This window comes from Oncorhynchus mykiss, chromosome 30 (genome assembly GCF_057628025.1).
Source record: "Oncorhynchus mykiss isolate SJ-2025 chromosome 30, ASM5762802v1, whole genome shotgun sequence".
Classification (NCBI taxonomy): domain Eukaryota; kingdom Metazoa; phylum Chordata; class Actinopteri; order Salmoniformes; family Salmonidae; genus Oncorhynchus; species Oncorhynchus mykiss.
Window position 1 is genome coordinate 10,244,325 of NC_143051.1, and position 22,082 is coordinate 10,266,406.

General features: G+C 44.4%; 3 protein-coding genes across 4 annotated transcripts; 2 read left to right on the forward strand and 1 right to left on the reverse strand.

Annotated features, from left to right (window-relative positions):
* The first annotated feature begins 261 nt into the window (after nt 1-261).
* On the forward strand, nt 262-2,288 carry LOC110489373 (receptor-transporting protein 3). The gene is made up of 3 exons (XM_036971644.2): nt 262-476; nt 787-952; nt 1,564-2,288. Exons 1-3 carry the CDS (start codon nt 467-469, stop codon nt 1,934-1,936), a joined length of 549 nt encoding a protein of 182 aa, XP_036827539.2. The 5' UTR covers nt 262-466; the 3' UTR covers nt 1,937-2,288.
* Nucleotides 2,289-2,442: 154 nt separating this feature from the next.
* On the forward strand, nt 2,443-14,290 carry LOC110487904 (small nuclear ribonucleoprotein Sm D1). 2 transcript variants are annotated; one of them, XM_021559822.3, is made up of 4 exons: nt 2,443-2,612; nt 8,843-8,919; nt 9,220-9,411; nt 14,058-14,290. In XM_021559822.3, the coding sequence occupies exons 1-4, from the start codon at nt 2,605-2,607 to the stop codon at nt 14,132-14,134; spliced, it is 354 nt and encodes a 117-aa protein (XP_021415497.1). In that variant the 5' UTR covers nt 2,443-2,604; the 3' UTR covers nt 14,135-14,290. The 2 variants fall into 2 exon arrangements, with proteins under 2 accessions (XP_021415497.1, XP_021415496.1); XM_021559821.3 differs by lacking the exon at nt 2,443-2,612 and adding an exon at nt 7,779-7,952.
* Nucleotides 14,291-17,568: 3,278 nt separating this feature from the next.
* LOC110517675 (E3 ubiquitin-protein ligase znrf2) lies at nt 17,569-21,979 on the reverse strand. Its single transcript, XM_036971388.2, has 5 exons — nt 21,046-21,979; nt 20,562-20,703; nt 19,108-19,203; nt 18,906-19,011; nt 17,569-18,825 (listed from the first exon to the last, which is right to left on the reverse strand). The coding sequence occupies exons 1-5, from the start codon at nt 21,211-21,213 to the stop codon at nt 18,768-18,770; spliced, it is 570 nt and encodes a 189-aa protein (XP_036827283.1). The 5' UTR covers nt 21,214-21,979; the 3' UTR covers nt 17,569-18,767.
* Between the last annotated feature and the right edge of the window lie 103 nt (nt 21,980-22,082).

Below are 22,082 nucleotides of genomic sequence, written 5' to 3' on the forward strand. Positions count from 1 at the left end.
TTTTCACCATATCTGGTTAAATAGAGGCGTTTCGAAATCCAAATAGCCTAGGTCGTGCACAAGCGCTGAGGCTGAGAACAATTTGTATTTATTAATGGTTATCTCCTATCGGTGTACATTATGGCGCTCGTAGGATTGTTTGATAAATTACACTTTTTATGTAATATTTTAGAATAGTTTCTACGCAATATTGATACATGAGGTCCCTGGTCAATATAATGGACACTGTGCTGAAAGGGCTGGTCTTCAATAGGGCACAGTGACAGACTGCATACTGCGTAAGGACTGGGCTGTGGGGAAGAGAAAACAGACGTTAAGTTTCGTTTTCCAAATCTCAACGTCAGGGGAATACCAGCAGGACCATATAAAATATTCAGCTCATACCGGACAATATCATAACCACACAAATAGATAATTTGTTCTTCAACAGCATTTTTTTTCCATTTGTTCTCCGACATTGACGATCATGAGCACAGGTACGCAATGAATACTTTTTATTTACTTTCTTTTATCTTATTATGCCGTTTTTGTTTTGGACATATGATCTGTGATCTAGCTTGTTTGTTTATTTATTTATTTGCATAAAGGAAGAAGGTCTAGGCTTTTTGATATGCATTAATCAGGAAAGTTATTTAATAGCTAAGCCCTTGCTGCACTGTCCGAACTAGTCCGGTCCTGTCTAAGTGTGTGTGTGTGTTTGCATACGTGCGCTTGCATGTTTGTCTATGTGTGTGTGCTTGTTATTGTGTGTGTGTGTGTGTGTGTGTGTGTGCGTGTGTAACCCAGACTGGACACCCACCCTGTGGTCAGAGTGTTTTGAGGAGATGTTGGATGAGGAGTTGGACAGCAGTGACCAGTGGGCCTTCCACTTCAACTATGGCCTGACAGAAGCACTCACCAAGGAGGAGAGGAGGAGAGGATGGAGGGTGTACAGCCACTGTGCCTATGGACGGTAGGTATCTCTTTCTCTTACTGTCATTGTCTTTATGCTTGTTATGTGTTGTGTATGCCTGTGGTTTCCCGACTCAGTTCCACATAGAGCTCACACTTTCAGAAGATTGGCACTGCAGCACCAGTGGAAACGGACCACTTGTCTAAAATGCACGGATAGACATGTTTTCATTAAAATTCTCTCTTTCTCTCTCTCCCTCCCTCCCTCCCTCCCTCCCTCCCTCCCTCCCTCCCTCCCTCCCTCCCTCCCTCCCTCCCTCCCTCCCTCCCTCCCTCCCTCCCTCCCTCTCTCTTTCTCTCTCTCTCTCTCCCTCCCCCCTCTACCTCTCTCTCTCTCTCCCCCTCTACCTCTCTCTCCCTCCCCCTCTCTCCCCCCCCCCTCTCTCTCTCCCCCTCTAACTCTCCCCCACTCTCTCTCGCTCTCTCCCCCTCTACCTCTCCCCTCCCCCTCTATCTCTCTCCCTCTCCCCCTCTCTCCCCCCCTCTCTCTCTCTCTCCCCCTCTACCTCTCTCCCCGCCCCTCTCTCTCTCTCCCTCTCCCCCCCTCTCCCTCTCTCTCTCTCCCTCTCCCCCTCTCTCTCTCCTTCCCCCCTCCCCCTCTCTCTCCCTCAGGTTCCAGTGTGGTGGGTGCTCTAAGACGTGGCGGTCGGCACGGGTGGTGCTAATGTTCCGGTACCGTCTACGGGATACGACAGCCAGGGGGACCGTGCTGATGCGGCCGTACGGCCAGGCATGCAAACGCTGCCGGGAAGAGTTTGAACTCCCAGGTTTCTCCCAGAACGAGGTGGAGGAGGCACTGCTTGGATTGTTTGGAAAAATTAAGAAGAACTGCTACGACGAGGATGAGGAGGAGGAAGATGAGGAAGAGGAGGAGGAGGAGGAAGAGGAGGAGGAGGAGGAGGAGGAAGAAGAGGAGGTGTCGAGGAGGCCCCATGAGAAAGCCCTGTGTGAAGCCTGCAGACTGGGCATCTGCTGTCAAGAGTAGAGAAAAAGAGATCAAGTGTGTGTGTGTGTGTGTGTGTGTGTGTGTGTGTGTGTGTGTGTGTGTGTGTGTGTGTGTGACAGAGAGACAGTGAGGGGAACGTATATCCTAATGCTGTCTAGAATTGGTTGTAAAAATATTAAGAACAGCACTATCTATTATGTGCCTAAGGACTCCATACAATCTTTATGTAGCCTAATGTAATGTACTATCAATAGCGATGACCTAATTTTTTATCCATAACTTACTTGTACATTGGAGTTGTGTAGTAAACATGTATTATGTGTGTAGTAAACATGTATTATGTGTGTAGTAAACATGTATTATGTGTAATAAACATACAGAATGGGAAGACTTTCCTGTGTTTCGAGTGTTTTTTATGTCAATGATTTGGCCAAATTTGAGGCACGTTTAGCAACCTTTCTAAACAGTCTTTGAGACAGAGTACTCGGAGACGAAGACATTTATTGACCAATCAGGTGCAAGTGGCCAGAGACAGCTTGTGCTGCGCATGCGCATGATGCCTCTTCCTGGATCAATAACAACAGAAACAGCAGCATCTCGAATCATCACTCAGAATAACTGAGGTTATTATATCGAGAAGGAAAATAATGAAATAATATTCTGCCAGTGTGAATGTTTGGATGTCCGACTGGTGACCAAGTGAATCGATGGTGGTGTAAGTAGTAGATTGATAGCTAGCTAATTAACGTTAGATTCTATCAGCTAGATGCTGTATCATTAGCTAGCTTGTTAGCTAACGTTAGCTGTTTTAGACAGTTGTAGCTAGGTAGTTTTAATGATTTAACAACACTAAATTGAGAGCCCAACAACGATGTACTCTCTATGTATCTAGCTACCTAGCTCTTACCATTTAAACCATACAACAACAAAAAAATTGCCCCAAAAAATAAACAGCCCTGGCATCAGCTTGAACCAGCCTAACTTGGCATCACATCCAGATATTCACATCAGCCAGTTCTGTAGCAGAACGGCGGTGGGCAACTAGCTAGCCATGTAGCTAGCTAACGATGACCGACGGCATATAGACAGAAATACATGGCCCTGGCTATGATTATAATTATTAGTTAGTCACTAGCTAACAAGTGCTAGCCTGTTGAAAGAGCCAGAGACCAAGGAATAAAGCAATTAGCCAGGCTAGGCTACATGGGGGAGTGGAGTTGATTCAGCTACATGGTGTGTTGCCTGGACACAACCATATGCAGAGTCAGACAGGGTCTTTGTTTTTTTAGCTAGCTAGCTAACCCTTATGTTGAGTCTGATCCTTAAACCTCAACCCTGGAGAAGGCACTGCGTTGCCGAAACGTTGGTTGCTATACCCATTACATTTTTGGGAACATAATTAGAATCTGCGACATTCTTTATTTCTTTATGGAGTCTGACACTTAGCACACTGTGTATTGTTCTTGGGATTTCATCCATGGTGTGAAAATTGAAGTAGCTACGTGTGCTGGGCCAACTTCACCATGATAAGCTTATGAACACTGTGTTATAAATGCTATGTTATGAACACTTATAAGCTATGTGTTGTAAACACACCATGCCAAGAAAAGCGAGTGGTTGTTATGGTTGATCATTTTTGACAATTGTAAACTGTGATTTGCTTTGAATCCGTGTCAGGATGTTGTAATGCTGTTGACATGAGAAGACAGAGAGAGAAGAGAGGAAGATAGAGAGAAGAGGAGAGGGAGGTGGGGAGAGGGAGATGGAGAGGGTGGTGAAGTGTGTGCTGGAATCAACTGAAGCTGTGTGGAGCTGAGAGTAGAGCAGACAGCGTGACCTTCCTTGAGCTGGCCGCCCGGCCAAACTGTGCAATTAGGGGAGAAGGGGCTTGGTGACCAAGAACCCGATGGTCACTCTGACAGAGCTCCAGAGTTCCTCTGTGGAGATGGGATATCCTTCCTGAAAGAAAACCATCTCTGCAGCTCTCCACCAATCTGCAGCAATCCACCAATCAGGCATTTATGGTAGAGTGGCCAGACGAAAGCCACTCCTCAGTAAAAGGCACATGACAGCCCGCTTGGGAGTTTGCCAAAAGGTACCTAAAGACTCTCAGACCATGAAAAACAAGATTCTCTGGTCTGATGAAATCAAAGTTGAACTCTTGGCCTGAATGCCAAGCGTCATGTCTGGAGGAAACCTGGCACCATCCCTACGGTGAAGCATGGTGGTGGCAGCATCATGCTGTGGGGATGTCTTTCAGCACAGGGACTGGGAGACTAGTCAGGATCGTGGGAAAGATGAACGGAGAAAAGTACAGAGAGATCCTTTATGCAAATCTGCTCCAGAGCGCTCACAACCTTAGACTGGGGTGAAGGTTCACCTTCCAACAGGACAACAGCCCTAAGCACACAGCCAAGACAACGCAGGAGTGGCTTTGGGACAAGTCTCTGAATGTCCTTGAGTGGCAAAGCCAGAGCTCAGACTTGAACCCGATCGAACATCTCTGGAGAGACCTGAACATAGCTGCACAGCAATGCTCCCCATCCAACCTGACAGAGTTTGAGATTATCTGAAGAGAATAATGGGAGAAACTCCCCAAATACAGGTGTGCCAAGCTTGTAGCGTCATACCCAAGAAGACTCTAGGCTGTAATCGCTGCCAAAGGTGCTTCAACAAAGTACTGAGTAAAGGGTCTGAATACTTATGCAACTATGATATTTCAGTCATTCAAGGGTTTTTCTTTATTTTTACTATTTTCTACATTGTAAAATAGTAGTGAAGCCATCAAGTGTGAAATAACACATATGGAGTCATGTAGTAATCAAAAAAGTGTTAAACAAATCAAAATACATTTTATATTCTCCAAAGTAGCCACCCTTTTCCTTGATGACAGCTTTGCACACTCTTGGCATTCTCTCAACCAGCTTCACCTGGAATGCTTTGCCAACTGTCTTGAAGGAGTTCCCACATATGCAGTCCAACTCATCCCAAACCATCTCAATTGGGTTGAGGTCGGGTGATTGTGGAGGCCAGGTCATTTAATGCAGCACTCCATCACTCTTCTTGGTCAAATAGACCTTACACAGCCTGGAGGTGTGTTGGGTCATTGCCCTGTTGAAAACAAATGATTGTCCCACAAACTGCAAATCAGATGGGATGGCATATCACTGTAGAATCGCTGGTTAAGTGTGCCTTAAATCACAGACTGTGTCACCAGCAAAGCACCTCCACACCATCACACCTCCTCCTCCATGCTTCACGGTGGGAACCACACATGCGGAGATCATCTGTTCACCTATTTTGCGTCTCATAAAGGCACAGCGGTTGGAACCAAAAATCACAAATTTGCACTCAACAGAGCAAAGGACAGACTTCCACCGGTCTAATGTCCATTGCTTGTGTTTCTTGGCAAGTCTCTTCTTCTTATTGGTGTCTTTTAGGAGTGGTTTCTTTGCAGCAATTTGACCATTAAGGCCTGATTCACTCAGTCTCCTCTGAACAGTTGATGTTGAGAAAATTCTGTTACTTGAACTCTGTGAAGCATTTATTTGGGCTGCAGTTTCTGAGAGAGGTAACTCTAATGAACTTATCCTCTGTAGCAGAGATAACTCTGTGTCTTCCATTCCTGTGGCGGTTCTCATGAGAGCCAGCTTCATCATAGCGCTTGATGGTTTTTGCGACTGCACATGAAGAAACTTTCAAAGTTCTTGAAATTTTCAGAATTGACTGATCTTCATGTCTTAAAGTAATGATGGACTGTCATTTCTCTTTGCTTATTTGAGCTGTTCTTGCCATAATATGGACTTGGTATTTTACCAAATATGGCTCTTCTGTATACCAACCCTACCTTGTCACAACACAACTGATTGGCTCAAATGCATTAAGTAGGAAATCAATTCCACAAATTAACTTTTAACAAGGCACACCTGTTAATTGAAACACATTCCAGGTGACTACATCATAAAGCTGGTTAAGAGAATGCCAAGAGTGTGCAAAGCTGTCATCAAGGCAAAGGGTGGCTATTTGAAGAATCTCAAATATAAAATATATTTTGATTTGTTTAACACTTTTTTGATTACTACATGATATACTGATTACATACAGTAAGTATACTGCTGTTACTGTCTATTATCTATCCTTTACCCCTACCTACAGTATACTGCTGTTACTGTCTATTATCTATCCTTTACCCCTACCTACAGTATACTGCTGTTACTGTCTATTATCTATCCTTTACCCCTACCTACAGTATACTGCTGTTACTGTCTATTATCTATCCTTTACCCCTACCTACAGTATACTGCTGTTACTGTCTATTATCTATCCTTTACCCCTACCTACAGTATACTGTTGTTACTGTCAATTATCTATCCTGTTGTCTAGTCACTTTACAAGATTATAATATAAATTCTGAAATAATGTGTTTAATTCTAATAAGCCATGTTCTACTTAATAAAAGTAGTCATTGGATTTAGAAATCAATCAGAAAAGGCAATCATGGTTTAACTTCACTGTTGGGTTTAGGGCATTTTTCTAAAGTTTAGTGTGCAACCAGCCTAGTGGTTAAGAGCGTTGGGCCAGTAACCGAAAGGTTGCTGGTTTGAATCCCCGAGCCAAACATGTGAAAATTATGTTGGCGCTCATGAGCAATGCATTTAAGCCTAATTGCCTCTGTACGTTGCTCTGGATAAGAGCGTCTGCTAAATGGCTCAAATGTAAATGTAACCATCGGAAGTAAATCTAAATGTTTTTGGTCATGTACACAGTTCAGCCGATATTATATCTGGTGCAGCGAAATGCTTTACGTTACTTTAGTAGTGCAGTAGTGTATAGTAGGGTGTAACGTGATGCGCACAGATCATACAAACCATAACCTGGAACGATGGAGTATGGATTTGGAAACTTTATATTTTTGTACGACACCATTGCTAAGATAATTGTTTGTTTATCGCAATTTTGTTCACGATAAGGTTTCTATTCAATTTTGTATTTTCTTGGCATTTTATTTAATGTTTCGAGGCCAGTGGGGTTGTAACCCAGACGTCTGCTTTTTATATTACTGTAACCCTGGCGACCATAAACATTGGTGTTATTTGCGTCTTTCAAAGTACTTTTATTTCATTTTGTCACTATAGAACACTTGCTTCTTGTTACAGTGTAAATGCTTTTAACATGAGTTGGACAACCTCATAAAACAAACATTGATTAAGGTGCGCCAACAATTGCTCATACTATCAGTCTCGTCATACTTAAGACTCACACAATCTTTACTCTTTCTTTTCTGTGTAAAAGAAGGTGAGAATCTGTCTCACTTGTTCTTTGAATCTAAATTTGTGTCAGAATTTTGGGAAAACCTTGCAAAATACTTATTTACCATTATGAACACTGCCTATGTTTTGACATTAAATATATAATATGTTACAATTGCAATGATGACAAGACCACTGAAATTATTGTTAATTTTTTAAATTATTGTTGCCAAGTACTTCATACACAAAAACAAAAATTCCAAAATTCTATACCAAAATTACACATTTTTCTGATTGAATTCAACTATCTTATTAAAACATTAACCCTAGTGAAACAACAAGAATAACATCTTCCTGAATCATAATAAGATTTTTTCAGAGTGAATACAATTGCACTAAAATTGTTTATTTTTTTTGTATTATTTTCTTGATATTTTTTGTATGTTTGAGTATTTTCTTGTTAATACCTGTGTTTTGTTTTGTTAGACATGTTTGATGTAGCAATAAAGGTCGATTTTTGTATCGTGAATTTAAAAAATAATAATAATTAAAAAGCACCCCGAAAAAAAATTAGATGACTCAATCTTTACTGTCATGCATTTCTATCAACCGCTAGAAGGCAATGTTCACCTATCTTTTCTTTTTGCATTTCCTGGTTCGGTCGAGTTTTTATGACGTCGGTGATCCTGCAACGAAAACGTATTTCATACAGCAGCGGCCTGTGATCCCACTTGTACGCTGTAATTATTTTGTTTTGTCTTTGGTGGAGGATTTGTCTAATCCATCACCAACATGAAACTCGTACGGTAAGCATATTCTAAAAGTCCATCTTTAGTTTTATGCTTCAATGCAAGGTGAAAAATATGGGGTTGAGTAGCTGGATTGATTTAGATTTGGAGCGCGAGTTTGTTCGCTGAAAGTAGTCAGCTTTAGTTGATGTGATTACATGAGAGATATGCAAAAGCGACTAGCTAAATTGTTATATAATGAACGGGCTTTCAACCGCGAAAATAATATGCAACACGATCCTACGACTGCCTTTGAACTACCTGGCGACTTTCTATACGCCATTGTTATCTGCTAACCACAGATGTGCTAACGTGCTATTGACGTTAGCTTGCTAACAGTAAGCTAGAAAACCACAGTGCAGGAAGGGCCCTGGATGGTTTCCCACCAACAAAAGAGCACAGCATTGTTATGAACTAGTCTAGTGTTCTGGTTCGTGTTGATCTTTCTCGTTTGTTTTGGACATTGCACACAGTAAACTAAGTAGCTACTTACCACTTGCTTCGTCCCGCAACGAGCCAACATTGTTTAGACTGATGGCTCGTTGCGGGAGCTTCCGTAGCCTGGCGTACTTGATCAATCCAATCTAAACTACTCAGTTTAACCAAAATACTTACGATTCGTCGGGTTGAATGTGTTCCTTAGCTATCAAATTAGCGTTTTAAACACGTTTTTATCCAGGGTCTTCCATTTTCCACCTGTAGAAGTGGGAGAACTTGGTACCCTACTGAGTGGTCTAGAATGGCCTACAGGCGAAAAATAAGAGACCCTGGATAAAAACGTGTTTTTAAAACCGTTTGTGTCAAAACAATGGCTCGTTAAGTTAGTAAGAGATATTCACAACTTGATGAAACAGCATTTCTTGTAACATTGCCTCTACTCATAACCAAGCTGTTGTTTCCCCCTCTAGTTTTTTGATGAAACTCAGCCATGAGACTGTGACCATTGAGCTGAAGAATGGAACCCAGGTCCATGGGACAATCACGGGTATGGACCCCTCATGTCTGGCTGAACAATGGCTACACCTCCACTTAGGACTATTGAGATGCATCCAATGTAAACAAGGACAAAAGTCAAGTTTAGGGTGCTGTAGCTGCTCAGTCCAAACAATGTTTACTATTGTAGCCTGTTGTCCCAAGTGATGTTTTTATTAGGAAACTCTCCACGGTTAGATTAAAGTTGGTGTTTTATGTTGCCGCTCTTTGTCAGACACCTATGAGTAAGGGTAGATGTGAATGAGAGTGCATTACCGTAACCTTAACGATGGTCATTAACTGTGTGCCTCAGGTGTGGACGTGAGTATGAACACTCACCTGAAGGCGGTGAAGATGACTCTGAAGAACCGCGAGCCCACCCAGCTGGAGAGCCTCAGTATCCGCGGCAACAACATCAGATACTTCATCCTGCCGGACAGTCTGCCGCTGGACACCCTGCTGGTCGACATTGAACCCAAGGTCAAGTCCAAGAAGAGAGAGGCTGGTGAGTACACAAGCAGACTGGGAGGATGGAGAGTGAGTCTGGTCAACATATCAGTGGAATATCGAAGGTTCCTGTCCTTGCCTCCCTCTGGGGATCAGAGGGAAATCGAGGAATACTTTTTAGATTCCACCAAAGTCAGTTCATTCCTGGTTCTCGAAAGCCAGTTCCACAGCATTTTTTTTCATTGTTCTGTTCTAATCGGGGACTGTGTTAGACCTGGGATATACCAGGTGTGCAATGAATTATCAGTTAGAAGAGAGACCCAACAGGTACTGGCCCTCGTAGGATCAGTTTAGTTTAGTTCCCCTGGTATAGACTGAAGGCTTTTTTGCCAGCCCAGAACCAACACAGCAGAGTTGGCTAGCCAAAGACTTTCTGGTGAATTCAGTCAGGTGTTAGGTCGTTTGGCTGTAACTGAAACCTGTACTCACTACAGCGGTTCAGGGCCAAGAGCAAAGGCCACGTCTGTTAAACTACTAGTTGAGGCATGTTGTAACTAGTTCAAATCAAATGTTATTTATACAGCCAAATTTCAAACATGGAATGCAACGTGGAAAAACAAATTTAAATAAAAGCTGAAACATTTTACTACACCACAAACAAGAAAGAAAATAACTAAATAATGAAAAACCAAATGACTAAATAGCAAAGCTACAAATATTTATTTTAAGATCTCTTTTAAATATGTCCACATCCCCCCCCCCCCCAGAGGCTGGGGGTATAGTAACTAAAGGCTGCCTCTCCATGCCTCTTGGTCCTAGGCTTAAAAGTCCAGAGAACCTGAGGGACCTATTATGTCCTCCGTCCGTCCGTCCGTCCCCCCCCCCCAAAACTCATGTCTGACATGTATTGTGATGCACAATTGTGGCTTGATTTAAAAACCAATAGAGGAATCTTAAAATGAATTCTAAAACTCACAGGCAGTTAGTGCGGATACCTTTTAAAACCGGTGTAAAGGTATGCACTCAGTCTGGTCTTGGTCAGTACCCGTGCTGCAGCATTCTGTATGTTTTTGCAGGACAGGAGAGCATTACAGCAGTCAAGTCTGCTTTGTATGGATGAGTTCTCTGTATCAGCCCGAGAGTGAAACGGTCACGCCGTGGCAATGTTCCTCAAGTGATGATAAGCTTTTTTGTTCACATTCCTAATTTGATTAGAAATTTAATTCCTAGTCTAAAATAACACCTAGGTTTGTTTACCTGCTGTTTTATCTTTATTGTCTGTGAATTAAAATGTGCTACACAGATTCTCTCTGTGCTTTGGCTCCAACAACAAGTAACTTGTCTTGGTTTAGCTGGAGGAAGTTGTGATCCCATCCAAAGTATTTCAATCGCTAATACAGTTTAAATTAATCTGTGGCGCTTAAAATCCCCTGACACAGAAATGTAAAAGTTGTGTATCGTCTGTGTAGCAGGGAAGATCAATGCTGTGCTTTCTGATAACGATGCCACGGGGATGTGTGTGTCAGTCAAGAGTTTGGACACACCTACTCATTCAAGGGTTTTTCTTTATTTTTACTATTTTCTACATTGTAGAATAATAGTAAAGACATCAACTATGAAATAACACATGGAATCATCTAGTGACCAAAGTGTCAAATAAATTGAAATATATTTTAGATTCTTCAAAGTAGCCACCCTTTTCCTTGATGACAGCTTTGCACACACTTGGCATTCTCTCAACCAGCTTCACCTGGAATGATTTTCCAGCAGTCTTAAAGGAGTTCCCACAAATGCTGAGCACTTGTTGGCTGCTTTTCCTTTCCTCTGTTGTCCAACTCATCCCAAACAATCTCAATTGGGTTTAGGTCAGGTGATAGTGGTGGCCAGGTCATCTGATGCAGCACTCCATCACTCTCCTTCTTGGTCAAATAGCCCTTACACAGCCTGGAGGTGTGTTGGGTCATTGTCCTGTTGAAAACAAATGATAGTCCTACTTAGCTCAAACCAGATGGGATGGCGTATCGCTGCAGAATGCTGTGGTAGCCATGCAGGTTAAGTGTGCATTGAATTCTAAATAAATCGGTGACACCAGCGACGCACCATCCCACCACTACCTCCATGCTTCACGGTGGGAACCAAACATGCGGAGCTCATCCGTTCACCTACTCTGCGTCTCACAAAGACACGGTGGTTGGTTCCAAAAATCTCTAAATTGGACTCATCAGAACAAAGGACAGATTTCCACCAGTCTATCAGTTGCTTGTGTTGCTTGTGTTTCTTGGACCAATCAAGTCTCTCCTTCTTATTGGTGTCCTTTAGTAGTGGTTTCTTTGCAGCAATTTGACCATGAAGGCCTGATTTACGCAGTCTCCTCTGAACAGTTGATGTGTCTGTACTCTGAAGCATTTATTTGGGCTGCATTTTCTGAAGGCTGGTAACTCTAATTAACTTATCCTCTGTAGCAGTGATAACTCCGGGTCTTCCATTCCTGTGGCGGTCCTCATGAGAGCCAGCTTCATCATAGCGCTTGATGGTTTTTGTGACTGCACTTGGAGAACCTTTCAAAGTTCTTGACATTTTCCGTGTTGACTGACCTTCATGTCTTAAAGTAATGGTGGACTTGTGCTGTTCTTGCAATATGGACTTGGTCTTTTATCAAATAGGGCTATCTTCTGTATACCACCCCTACTTTGTCACAACACAACTGATTGGCTCAAACGCATTAAGGAGAAAATAAATTACACAAATTTAACTTTTAAGAAGGCACACCTGTTACTTGAAATGTATTCCAGGTGACTATCTCGTGAAGCTGGTTGACAGAATGCTATGAGTGCAAAGCTGTCATCGCGGCAAAGGGTGGCTACTTTGAAGAATCTCAAATATAAAATATTTTGATTTGTTTAACACTTTTTTTGGTTACTACATGATTCCATATGTGTTATTTCATAGTTTTGATGTTGTCACTATTATTCTACAATGTAGGAATACGAAACAATAAAGCAAAACCCTGGAATGAGTAGGTGTACAAACTTCTGACCGGTACAGTGTGTATATAAACAGTGCCGGACCCAAAAATAAAACCTTGTGGAGCGTCTCGTGTCATTAGGATTTTCTCGTGAGTGATGTTCACCAATTGTGACCAAAAACACACTACCTGTTAAATAGATCCTAAACCAATTTTAGAACTGGACCAGAGAGGCCCAACCCACCTCTCCAGTCTGTCCAGAAGGACATCATGGTCAACAGTGTCAAATGCATCACTTAAATCCAAGAGTTTGCCAGACTTGTTTGGCATCTGTGTTGGCTCTATGATAATTTACTGCTTTAACTAAGGGTGTCTTTGTGCTGTGGTAGGCATGGGAACAAGATTAGATACATTTTTTTTAAATAGTTGGCACTTTTAAAAAAAAATATTTTTGCTATTTGAACACCAATTTCTCCTGAATTTTACTTACAAATTTAACAATGATGGAGGCCACTTTTCCTGGGGACCTTCAATGCTGTAGAAATGTTTTGGTTCCCTTCCCCGGATCTGTGCCTCGACACAATCCTGTCTCGGAGCTCTACGGACAATTGTTTCGACCTCATGGCTTGGTTTTTGCTCTGACGTGCACTGTCAACTGTGAGACCTTATGTCCAAATCATGTCCAATCAACTGAATTTACCACATGTTTCTACAACTTGATTGGAGTCCACATCTCAAGGATGATCAATGGAAACAGGATGCATCTGAGCTCCATTTCGATTCTCATAGCGAAGGGTCTGAAAACTTAATGTAAATAAGGTATTTTTGTTTTATTTTTATTAACTTGCAAAAACATTCTACCCTGTTTCCATTTTGTTTGCTGAGGATGTTTTATTTAATCTGTTTTAGAATAAGGCTATCTTAACAAAAATGTGGAAACGGTCAAGTGGTCTGAATGCTTTCTGAAGGCACTGTGTATATATTGATGATTTATAAATCCGGGCACATTTAACAGGTAGGCTATTGATTATAGACCTAATTTAAGATGCCATTTCACCCATATTCTTAGACAATTAAGGAAAGGACTGTTTTCACGTGTCCTAACTCCACTGCTGCCTCCACAGCATTGTTCTCAACGCCAATATGCTGGTTAACTTTGCTATTATGCACATAGCAACATGGTCTAGGACAAGGCGACAATTCAACAGCGCGCTGTTTCAGAACCGCGGTCAGCAATCACTATCCAACACCGGAGACATTTGTTATAAAAAAAAATATTTTATTTTATTAGTGTTGCACCATTATGTAATATAACCGTATACAATATCAGTAGCACGTCTTAGTGATGGACTGTACCATCCCCGCGACCTCCACAATGGATTAGTCCACTCAGACAGACGCGAATCAGACCGGTGTGGTGTAGGTTACTGCTTGACTAAAATAATCTCGGGTTTACCAACAGCTTGTCGACTAAATGGAGTCAGCCTTGCATCCTTCTGATGATGCCATGACTGAGTTCTCGCCTTCAAAAGATTTGCTTCATCAGACTTAAATCAAAACTGGCAATCCCGCCTAATGTATTGATGAGACAAATGCTGTTCAGTCAGCGACCTCTCCCAACAAAGACCAACGAGACCCAAGGAATAGGACAGTCTAGACATTTGTGATGTGTAACTCGTCTCTCTATAATCATTTCTTCCCTCGCTCTTTCTCTCCCTCTCTCTTCAATCTCTCTCCAGTGGCTGGGCGTGGAAGGGGCAGAGGAAGAGGGCGTGGCAGGGGGAGGGGCCGAGGCAGGGGAGGGCCCAGGAGATGATCGCCATGACGACGCAGATGTCAGTCTTGTCCTACTGTTTGTACAGCAACGTTTTTTTGTCTTTTTTCTCCTCAGGAAACTTTTGAATCCCGAGCCATGTTTTTCTTTTTTTCTTATTTTGTACATTAAAGATGTTTCACACGAACAGCAAATTAAGTGTCTGTGCTTTATTGCCTTTCTTTAGTTGATGTGCACGTTGTGTAGTTCAGAACTGTATCTGAACACGTCTGAGGCGTTATTCCAGAGGAACGTTTTTTGGGTGGGCTGACTGGATCAAATCTTGTAAATGAATGATAATGTTTCAGCCGCGTGAAAACGCTACGTTTGATCCTTTGTGCTAACCGCGTTCCACCGTCTTGATCTCGGAAGCTTACAGGGCGGGTCAGGACGGTGGATGAGGCTAGTTTATTCTTTGTCCATCTATAACACGTTTACCAAATATCCGCCACCTGGTAACCCATCCGTAGTGCTACTGATAAATACTGGGCCAGGATGGTAAAGATGTCAATGGATCACGTTGAATTCAGAACGGGCCGCAGGTCTTTGGAATGACATATAATAAATAACATGATTTTCTCTATCATGCCGATGAACTGTATGTGGAGATATGTTGCCCTGTTTAGATGACATTTTTTTCAGGGTTAGAAAGGGAATTAGGATATGACTAAGGGAATATATAAATAATATAGCGTTAGTGGGATTTGCACGAAACTAAAACATAAACACAAGCTGAAGTAAAACGTCCCAGAAAGGTTCCATACGCACAAAAAGCTTCTCTCCAATTTTGTACATCCCTGTTAGTGAGTATTTCTCCTATGCCAAGATAATCTATCCACCTGACAGGTGTGCATATCAAGAAGCTGATTAATTAAACAGCATTATTACACAGGTGCACTTTGTGCTGGGGACAATAAAAGGCCACTCTAAAATGTGCAGTTTTGTCACACAACACCACAGATGTCTCAACTTTTGATAGTGTGCAATTGGCATGCTGACTGCAGGCATGTCCACCAGAGCTGTTGCTAGAGAATTTAATGTTGATTTCTCGACCATAAGCCGCCTCCGATTTGACAGCATGTCCAACCGGCCACACAACCGCAGAGCACGTGTGTGTGGGTTAGCAGCTTGCTGATGTGAGCGGCGTGCCCCTTGGTGGAGGTGGGCTTACGGTATGGACAACAATTGCATTTTATCGATGGCAATTGGAATGCACAGCGATAGTTTGACCAGATCCCGAGGCCCATTGTCGTGCCATTCATCTGCCACCATCGCCTCATTTTTCAGCGTGGTCGCAAGGATCTGTACACAATTCCTGGAAGCTGAAATTGTCCCAATTATTCAATTGCCTGCATACTCACCAGACATGTCACCCATTGAGCCAGTTTGGAGTGCCCTGGATTGACGTGTACAACAGCATCTTCCAGTTCCCGCCAATATCCAGCAATTTAGCACAGCCATTGAAGAGTGACAACATTCCACAGGCCACAATTAACAGCCTGATCAACTCTATGCGAAGGAGATGTGTGAGCATGAGGCAAATAGTGGTCACACCAGATACTGACTGGTTTTGTGATCCACGCTCCTTTTTTTTAAAGGTACCAACCGATGCATATCTCTATTCCCAGTCGTGTGAAATCTATAGACGAGGGCCTAATGAATTAATTTCAAATGAATGATTTGACTAAAATTAACTGTACCTCAGTAAAGTCTTTAAATTGTTAAATGTTGCATTTTATATTTTGGTAGTCTTTTTCAGCACTGCTCAGAAAACCAACAGGTTTAATTAAACTAAGATATTGAGTATTAAATATTTTATAAACCTAGCTGTGAATGACATTTCTCCCGATGGCCAAATAACGTTTGTACTGTAGCCATGAACACTCCTAAGTCATGCACTATGCCTTAACCTAGTGAGACCCTTTTAGCCAATGAGATGAGCCGGACACACTAAGAATGCCGACTGCATGGGCGATGATGGGTTGTGAAGTGTAAATTATTATATCGCTATTTCACTTTTACATATTTTAACATGTATTTTTATATGGTTTCAAGGCTGGCATTCTCGCATGAACCTGGTTGGTAACTTGCTTACTATCTCAAGGTTTTGGTCCAGACTCCAGCTGCGAAACACGGCTATATTTCGCTGCACCGTCCGACTGAAGGTAATGGACAAGTAGGCTAGCTACGATTCGTTTGAATATTTCAGACTCTCCTGACGTAGCTTGTAGGAAGGAGATCACCAAGTAACATGGAGTTTAACAATAACACAGAGGATATTAATTTCTCCAGTCCATATAAAGAATAGAAGGGACAACAATAGAAATGGAATAATATTGTCCTCACTTACGCAGTGAAAAATTGTCAGACTCCAGCCACACTAGTCATAGACTGTTCTTCCTGCACCGGTGTGCCAAGTCGAGGTCCAAAAGGCTCCTTAACAGCTTCTAACCCCAAGCCATAAGACTGCTGAACAGTTAATCAAGTGGCTACACTGACTATTTACATTGCCCCCCGAACCCCACGTTGCTGCTGCTCGCTGTTTATCTATGCATAGTCACTACAAATTGCCTTGACTAACCTGTACCCCCTAAACATTGACCCGGTACCCCCTGTATATAGCTTCGTTATTTTATTACTTTTAACTTTTTATTTAGTAAATATTTTCTTAACTGCATTCTTGGTTAAGGGCTTGTAAGTAAGCATTTCACGGTAAGGTCTGCACCTGTTGTATTCAGCGCATGTGACAAATAAAATGTGATTTGAAAAATGTGCCTGTTACAAAGGGTATTTCTTTCCGTTTCCCATCCCCCCCCCCCCCCCCCCCAACCCCTGCAGGACTACACCTTGAATGAAGTGCCTTGCTCAAGGGCACATCTGCAGATTTTCACCTCGTCGGCTTGGGGATTTGTACCAGTGACCTTTCGATTACTGGCCCAGCGCTTTTTTGAACCGCTAGGCTACCTGCTGACCCTGCCTGTTCCGCCCCTGACCAAGAAAAAAATAGTTTACGGCTGAATCTAGTTGATCCAAATCAAATGTATTTATAAAGCACTTCGTACATCAGCTGATATCTCAAAGTGCTGTACAAAAACCCAGCCTAAAACCCTAAACAGCAAGCAATGCAGGTGTAGAAGCACAGTGGCTAGGAAAAACTCCCTAGAAAGACCAAAACCTAGGAAGAAACATAGAGGAACCAGGCTATGTGGGGTGGCCAGTCCTCTTCTGGCTGTGCCGGGTGGAGATTATAACAGAACATGGCCAAGAGGTTCATCCCTATTGGGTTCTGGTCAAAAGTAGTGCACTCTGTAGGGTTTAGGGTCCCCAGACAGACTCCATGAAGACTGACATGAATTGGATGTGGGCTTGGAGAGATGAATGGTTCAATTGAAACAGGAGACACATATAAGGAATGTGAATGAGTTACTTCAGAAATGAATTTGATACATTTTTATTCTTAGTTTCTTAAAACCTCTGAAAGTCCTGATTCAGTAATATTAAAAACACAGTACATATCTAACACCCATGATTTAAACATACATTAATGATAGTGTACATATATATTCACTATATTTTTACAGTACATATTCTGGAGCTGATTTGTGCTTTAGTTCTTTATTCAATGAATTCAAGCTCTTATGCAAAATATACATATCACAGTGAAGTCTGGAGTAAATCAAAGGTTTTAATTCCCTGTATGTTACCTTTAAATTGATTTTGCACAACCACAGAAATAAAAATGAAGGTCAACAGAACATGCGATTTCATAATTGACATACGTACAAATGAAGGTCAGAATTAACTGCATGTTTCAGCCACAGCACTCAGACCGTGTGTCTTATTACAGTAGAAACGGCTGTCTAAATACCCTCATTCTACACCGTTAAAATCAAACCCATTATTCCATTGTTATAATACAGTAATACTAACAATGAAGGTATCCACCCCTACCCACTAGAGTAGATCTGAGAGGAATATGAAGTCTCGCTGTGTGTCCATACACCACCGTGTTCCTCAAGTCATCGTTCATCAGTGTCTTATATAAGCATGAGCAGCGTCTTCATTGTCAGTCAGCTGAGGTACAACTCTCAGAAAATGGGTCCTGGCCCAGTCTATTGAAGTCTATGGTGAGCATCTCTAAATGAGCATTCCAGGCAAATTAGGGGTATCTTGGTGAGGCAAAAGAGTAGGCTGCACTTTTCAGGCTAGTCGTCATTCTTCAAACACTGGTCAGACGTAGATATAAGTAGAGTAGATTCACAGACCAGCAGGTCAGCTGTAGATCTAGGTGAAGTAGATTCATAGGCAAGCATGTCATGTAGACGTAGATCTAGGTAAAGTAGATTCATAGGCCAGCATGTCATGAGGACGTAGATCTAGGTAAAGTAGATTCATAGGCCAGCATGTCATGAAGACGTAGATCTAGGTAAAGTATATTCATAGGCCAGCATGTCATGAGGACGTAGATCTAGGTAAAGTAGATTCATAGGCCAGCATGTCATGAGGACGTAGATCTGGATGAAGTAGATTCATAGGCCAGCATGTCATGAGGAAGTAGATCTAGGTAAAGTAGATTCATAGGCCAGCATCTGGATGAACTAGGTAGATAGTGGACATGCCGTGGGTATCTGAAGCTTTAATCCGAGGGGTGCTCTGGACACGAACGATTCACCTCAAACCACTCGTCTATACACCTGAGAGCCGGAGAGAGAGGGAACCACGAGTAAAGTAACAGCATCTTACTGTGATCGTGTGTGTGCGTGTGTGTAGTTACCCTTTGTGGTAGATACAGAGACAGGGCAGTCTAGCGATGGTGTCTCCCTGCTCCATCTCGTCTAGACAGATGGCACACTCCTCACTATCCTTCTCCAGAACGTCCTCTGGGACAAAACACACCACATTATCATCACCATGCTAGCCAATCAGAAGGCCAGACGGACAGGCAGACTAACTAGACATAACACACGCACACTGACCGTTGTAGGCGAGTCGTGGCTTGGTGAGACACATGATCAGGTGGATCTCCATCTCATCTGACACCAAAAACTTACTGCACACAGGACAGTGGAACCCTGGGAAATATAGAACCGGACATGTCAGCGCTCACACACACAAATAGGTCACAAGTCAACCATTGGAGGACCACAAGGTCCTCTTCTTATCTGCCCAGCGAGGGGGGTGAGAACAGCCCAGCGAGGGGGGGGGGGGGGGGGGGGGGGGATGAGAACAGCCCAGCGAGGGGGAGGGGGGGTGAGAACAGCCCAGCGAGGGGGAGGGGGGGTGAGAACAGCCCAGCGAGGGGGGGGGAGTGAGAACAGCCCAGCGGGGGGGGGGGGGGGGGGTGAGAACAGCCCAGCGAGGGGGAGGGGGGAGGGGGGTGAGAACAGCCCAGCGAGGAGGGGGTGGGGTGAGAACAGCCCAGCGAGGGGGGGTGAGAACAGCCCAGCGAGGGGGGGGGGGGGGGAGGGGGGGGTGAGAACAGCCCAGCGAGGGGGGGGGGAATGAGAACAGCCCAGCGAGGGGGGGGGGGTGAGAACAGCCCAGCGAGGGGGAGGGGGGGTGAGAACAGCCCAGCGAGGGGGGGGGGGGGGGGTGAGAACAGCCCGGGGGGGGGGTGAGAACAGCCCGGGGGGGGGGTGAGAACAGCCCAGCGAGGGGGAGGGGGGTGAGAACAGCCCAGCGAGGAGGGGGTGGGGTGAGAACAGCCCAGCGAGGGGGGGTGAGAACAGCCCAGCGAGGGGGGTGAGAACAGCCCAGCGAGGGGGGGGGGGAGTGAGAACAGCCCAGCGAGGGGGGGGGGGGGGTGAGAACAGCCCAGCGAGGGGGGGGGGGGGGGGTGAGAACAGCCCAGCGAGGGGGAGGGGGGTGAGAACAGCCCAGCGAGGGGGAGGGGGGTGAGAACAGCCCAGCGAGGGGGGGGGGAGTGAGAACAGCCCAGCGAGGGGGGGGGAGTGAGAACAGCCCAGCGAGGGGGGGGGGGGAGAACAGCCCAGCGAGGGGGGGGGGAGTGAGAACAGCCCAGCGAGGGGGGGTGAGAACAGCCCAGCGAGGGGAGGGGGGTGAGAACAGCCCAGCGAGGGGAGGGGGGTGAGAACAGCCCAGCGAGGGGGGGGGGGGGGGGTGAGAACAGCCCAGCGAGGGGGAGGGGAGCTGAGAACAGCCCAGCGAGGGGAGGGGGGGTGAGAACAGCCCAGCGAGGGGAGGGGGGTGAGAACAGCCCAGCGAGGGGAGGGGGGGTGAGAACAGCCCAGCGAGGGGAGGGGGGTGAGAACAGCCCAGCGAGGGGGTGAGAACAGCCCAGTGAGGGGAGGGGGTGAGAACAGCCCAGCGAGGGGGTGAGAACAGCCCAGCGAGGGGAGGGGGGGTGAGAACAGCCCAGTTGTGATATAAGATGTGGTGTAGACAGTCAAGCCCAGGAATACACACGTACCTCCCAGTAGGTTAGGGGACAGGTGAAGTGGTAGAGAGCCAATCATCAGCTGGTGTTCTCCTCTCTCCCAGTCTGGCTCCTCCTGGTCCAGACTGTTACCGAACACATCCGTCCTGCTCCGCCCGCCATGAGTTACATTAATCTGGTGGACACACACACACACACAACGTCAAGATACTGGACATAGATATGGCTGAATTACACAGGCATAACTGACCATGTTTTTAACCTGTGTACCTCATAGACTGTGTTAGCCTCCTGAACTAAAAGCCTTGGCATTGGCTTGGTGAGCTAAAACAAGACTGTGTTAGCCTCCTGAACTAAAGCCTTGGCATTGGCTTGGTGAGCTAAAACAAGACTGTGTTAGCCTCCTGAACTAAAGCCTTGGCATTGGCTTGGTGAGCTAAAACAAATCTCCATGTGTCAGGCAGTTACTCATCATGTAACTGTTGTCCCAAACCAATTCCATTACACTCATACACACCTGGTGGTAGGAGCTGGGTCGGTTCCATCCGGTGTAGTGAATTTGGGGCCCACCAGGCCCAGCTGTGTATCTGAACACTGGGGTAGTGCTGCCTCCAGAGGAGGGGACTGGGCTAGAATATGCCCGGGTTCGACTCTCAGCCATGGGGCTACTCTGCCTGACACCCATGATGGCTCCTGTCCTGTTGTCCACAAAATATGAAGTCCTGTAAGGTCTGTGTGGAGTCCTGTAAGGTCTGTGAAACAGAAGTTCTAGCCAGTCCTCTACAGTCTCATAAAGCTTTCCAAAATCCCATCGAGGGTCAGGTGTTGAAAATGGTCCTACACACTGTGCAAAGTTTCAGATAATTGTTTATTCGCTATATCAATTTGATTATATCTGTCCCTATTCAAATAAACCATAAATAGCCTAGGAAAAATGCTGGAAACTCGATGTCACAATAGAGAGACAGAGAGCGCATGACTGTGTCCAGTCCAGCAGTCGTGTAGACAGCCAAAACAAAGGGAAACAGACAAAGAAATATCAGTGGTTTGAAAAGTCAATAAAAGTAACCTCCAATATAGAACGGAATTATTTTCGATGGACAAAATGCACTCCCAACTCGCTGCTTCAGTTCGACGTGTATTCGTGCGTCGCAGAATTATTCCAATATTCCATGCGCTTTGGTCATGGGTGGTTTGCCGCACAACAACTCAACAACTCCTACACCGCGACTGACCCACTTTAGTGACTATATGCACACTTCTCGATTACAAACTGAATTTAAAATATAGGCTATTACAATCTCACGAGTGTCTAAAAGAAAGCGGCGTCGCTCTGAGTTCGAGCTGCTCTGCTGTAGTCTATCTAGTCTGCTGACTGTGATTGTTGACGAGAGAGAAGCAGGAGCTGCCCTAATGCCCTCTTCCTCTTGTGTGTGTGTGACAGGTCAAGTGACGTCAACCCCATGAGCAACAGTTGCACGGACACAGATCATTACACAGCGTTTCCAAAACGATGTCTTCACGACCCCAAGCGGTGCGTGCACGTGTTGGTCT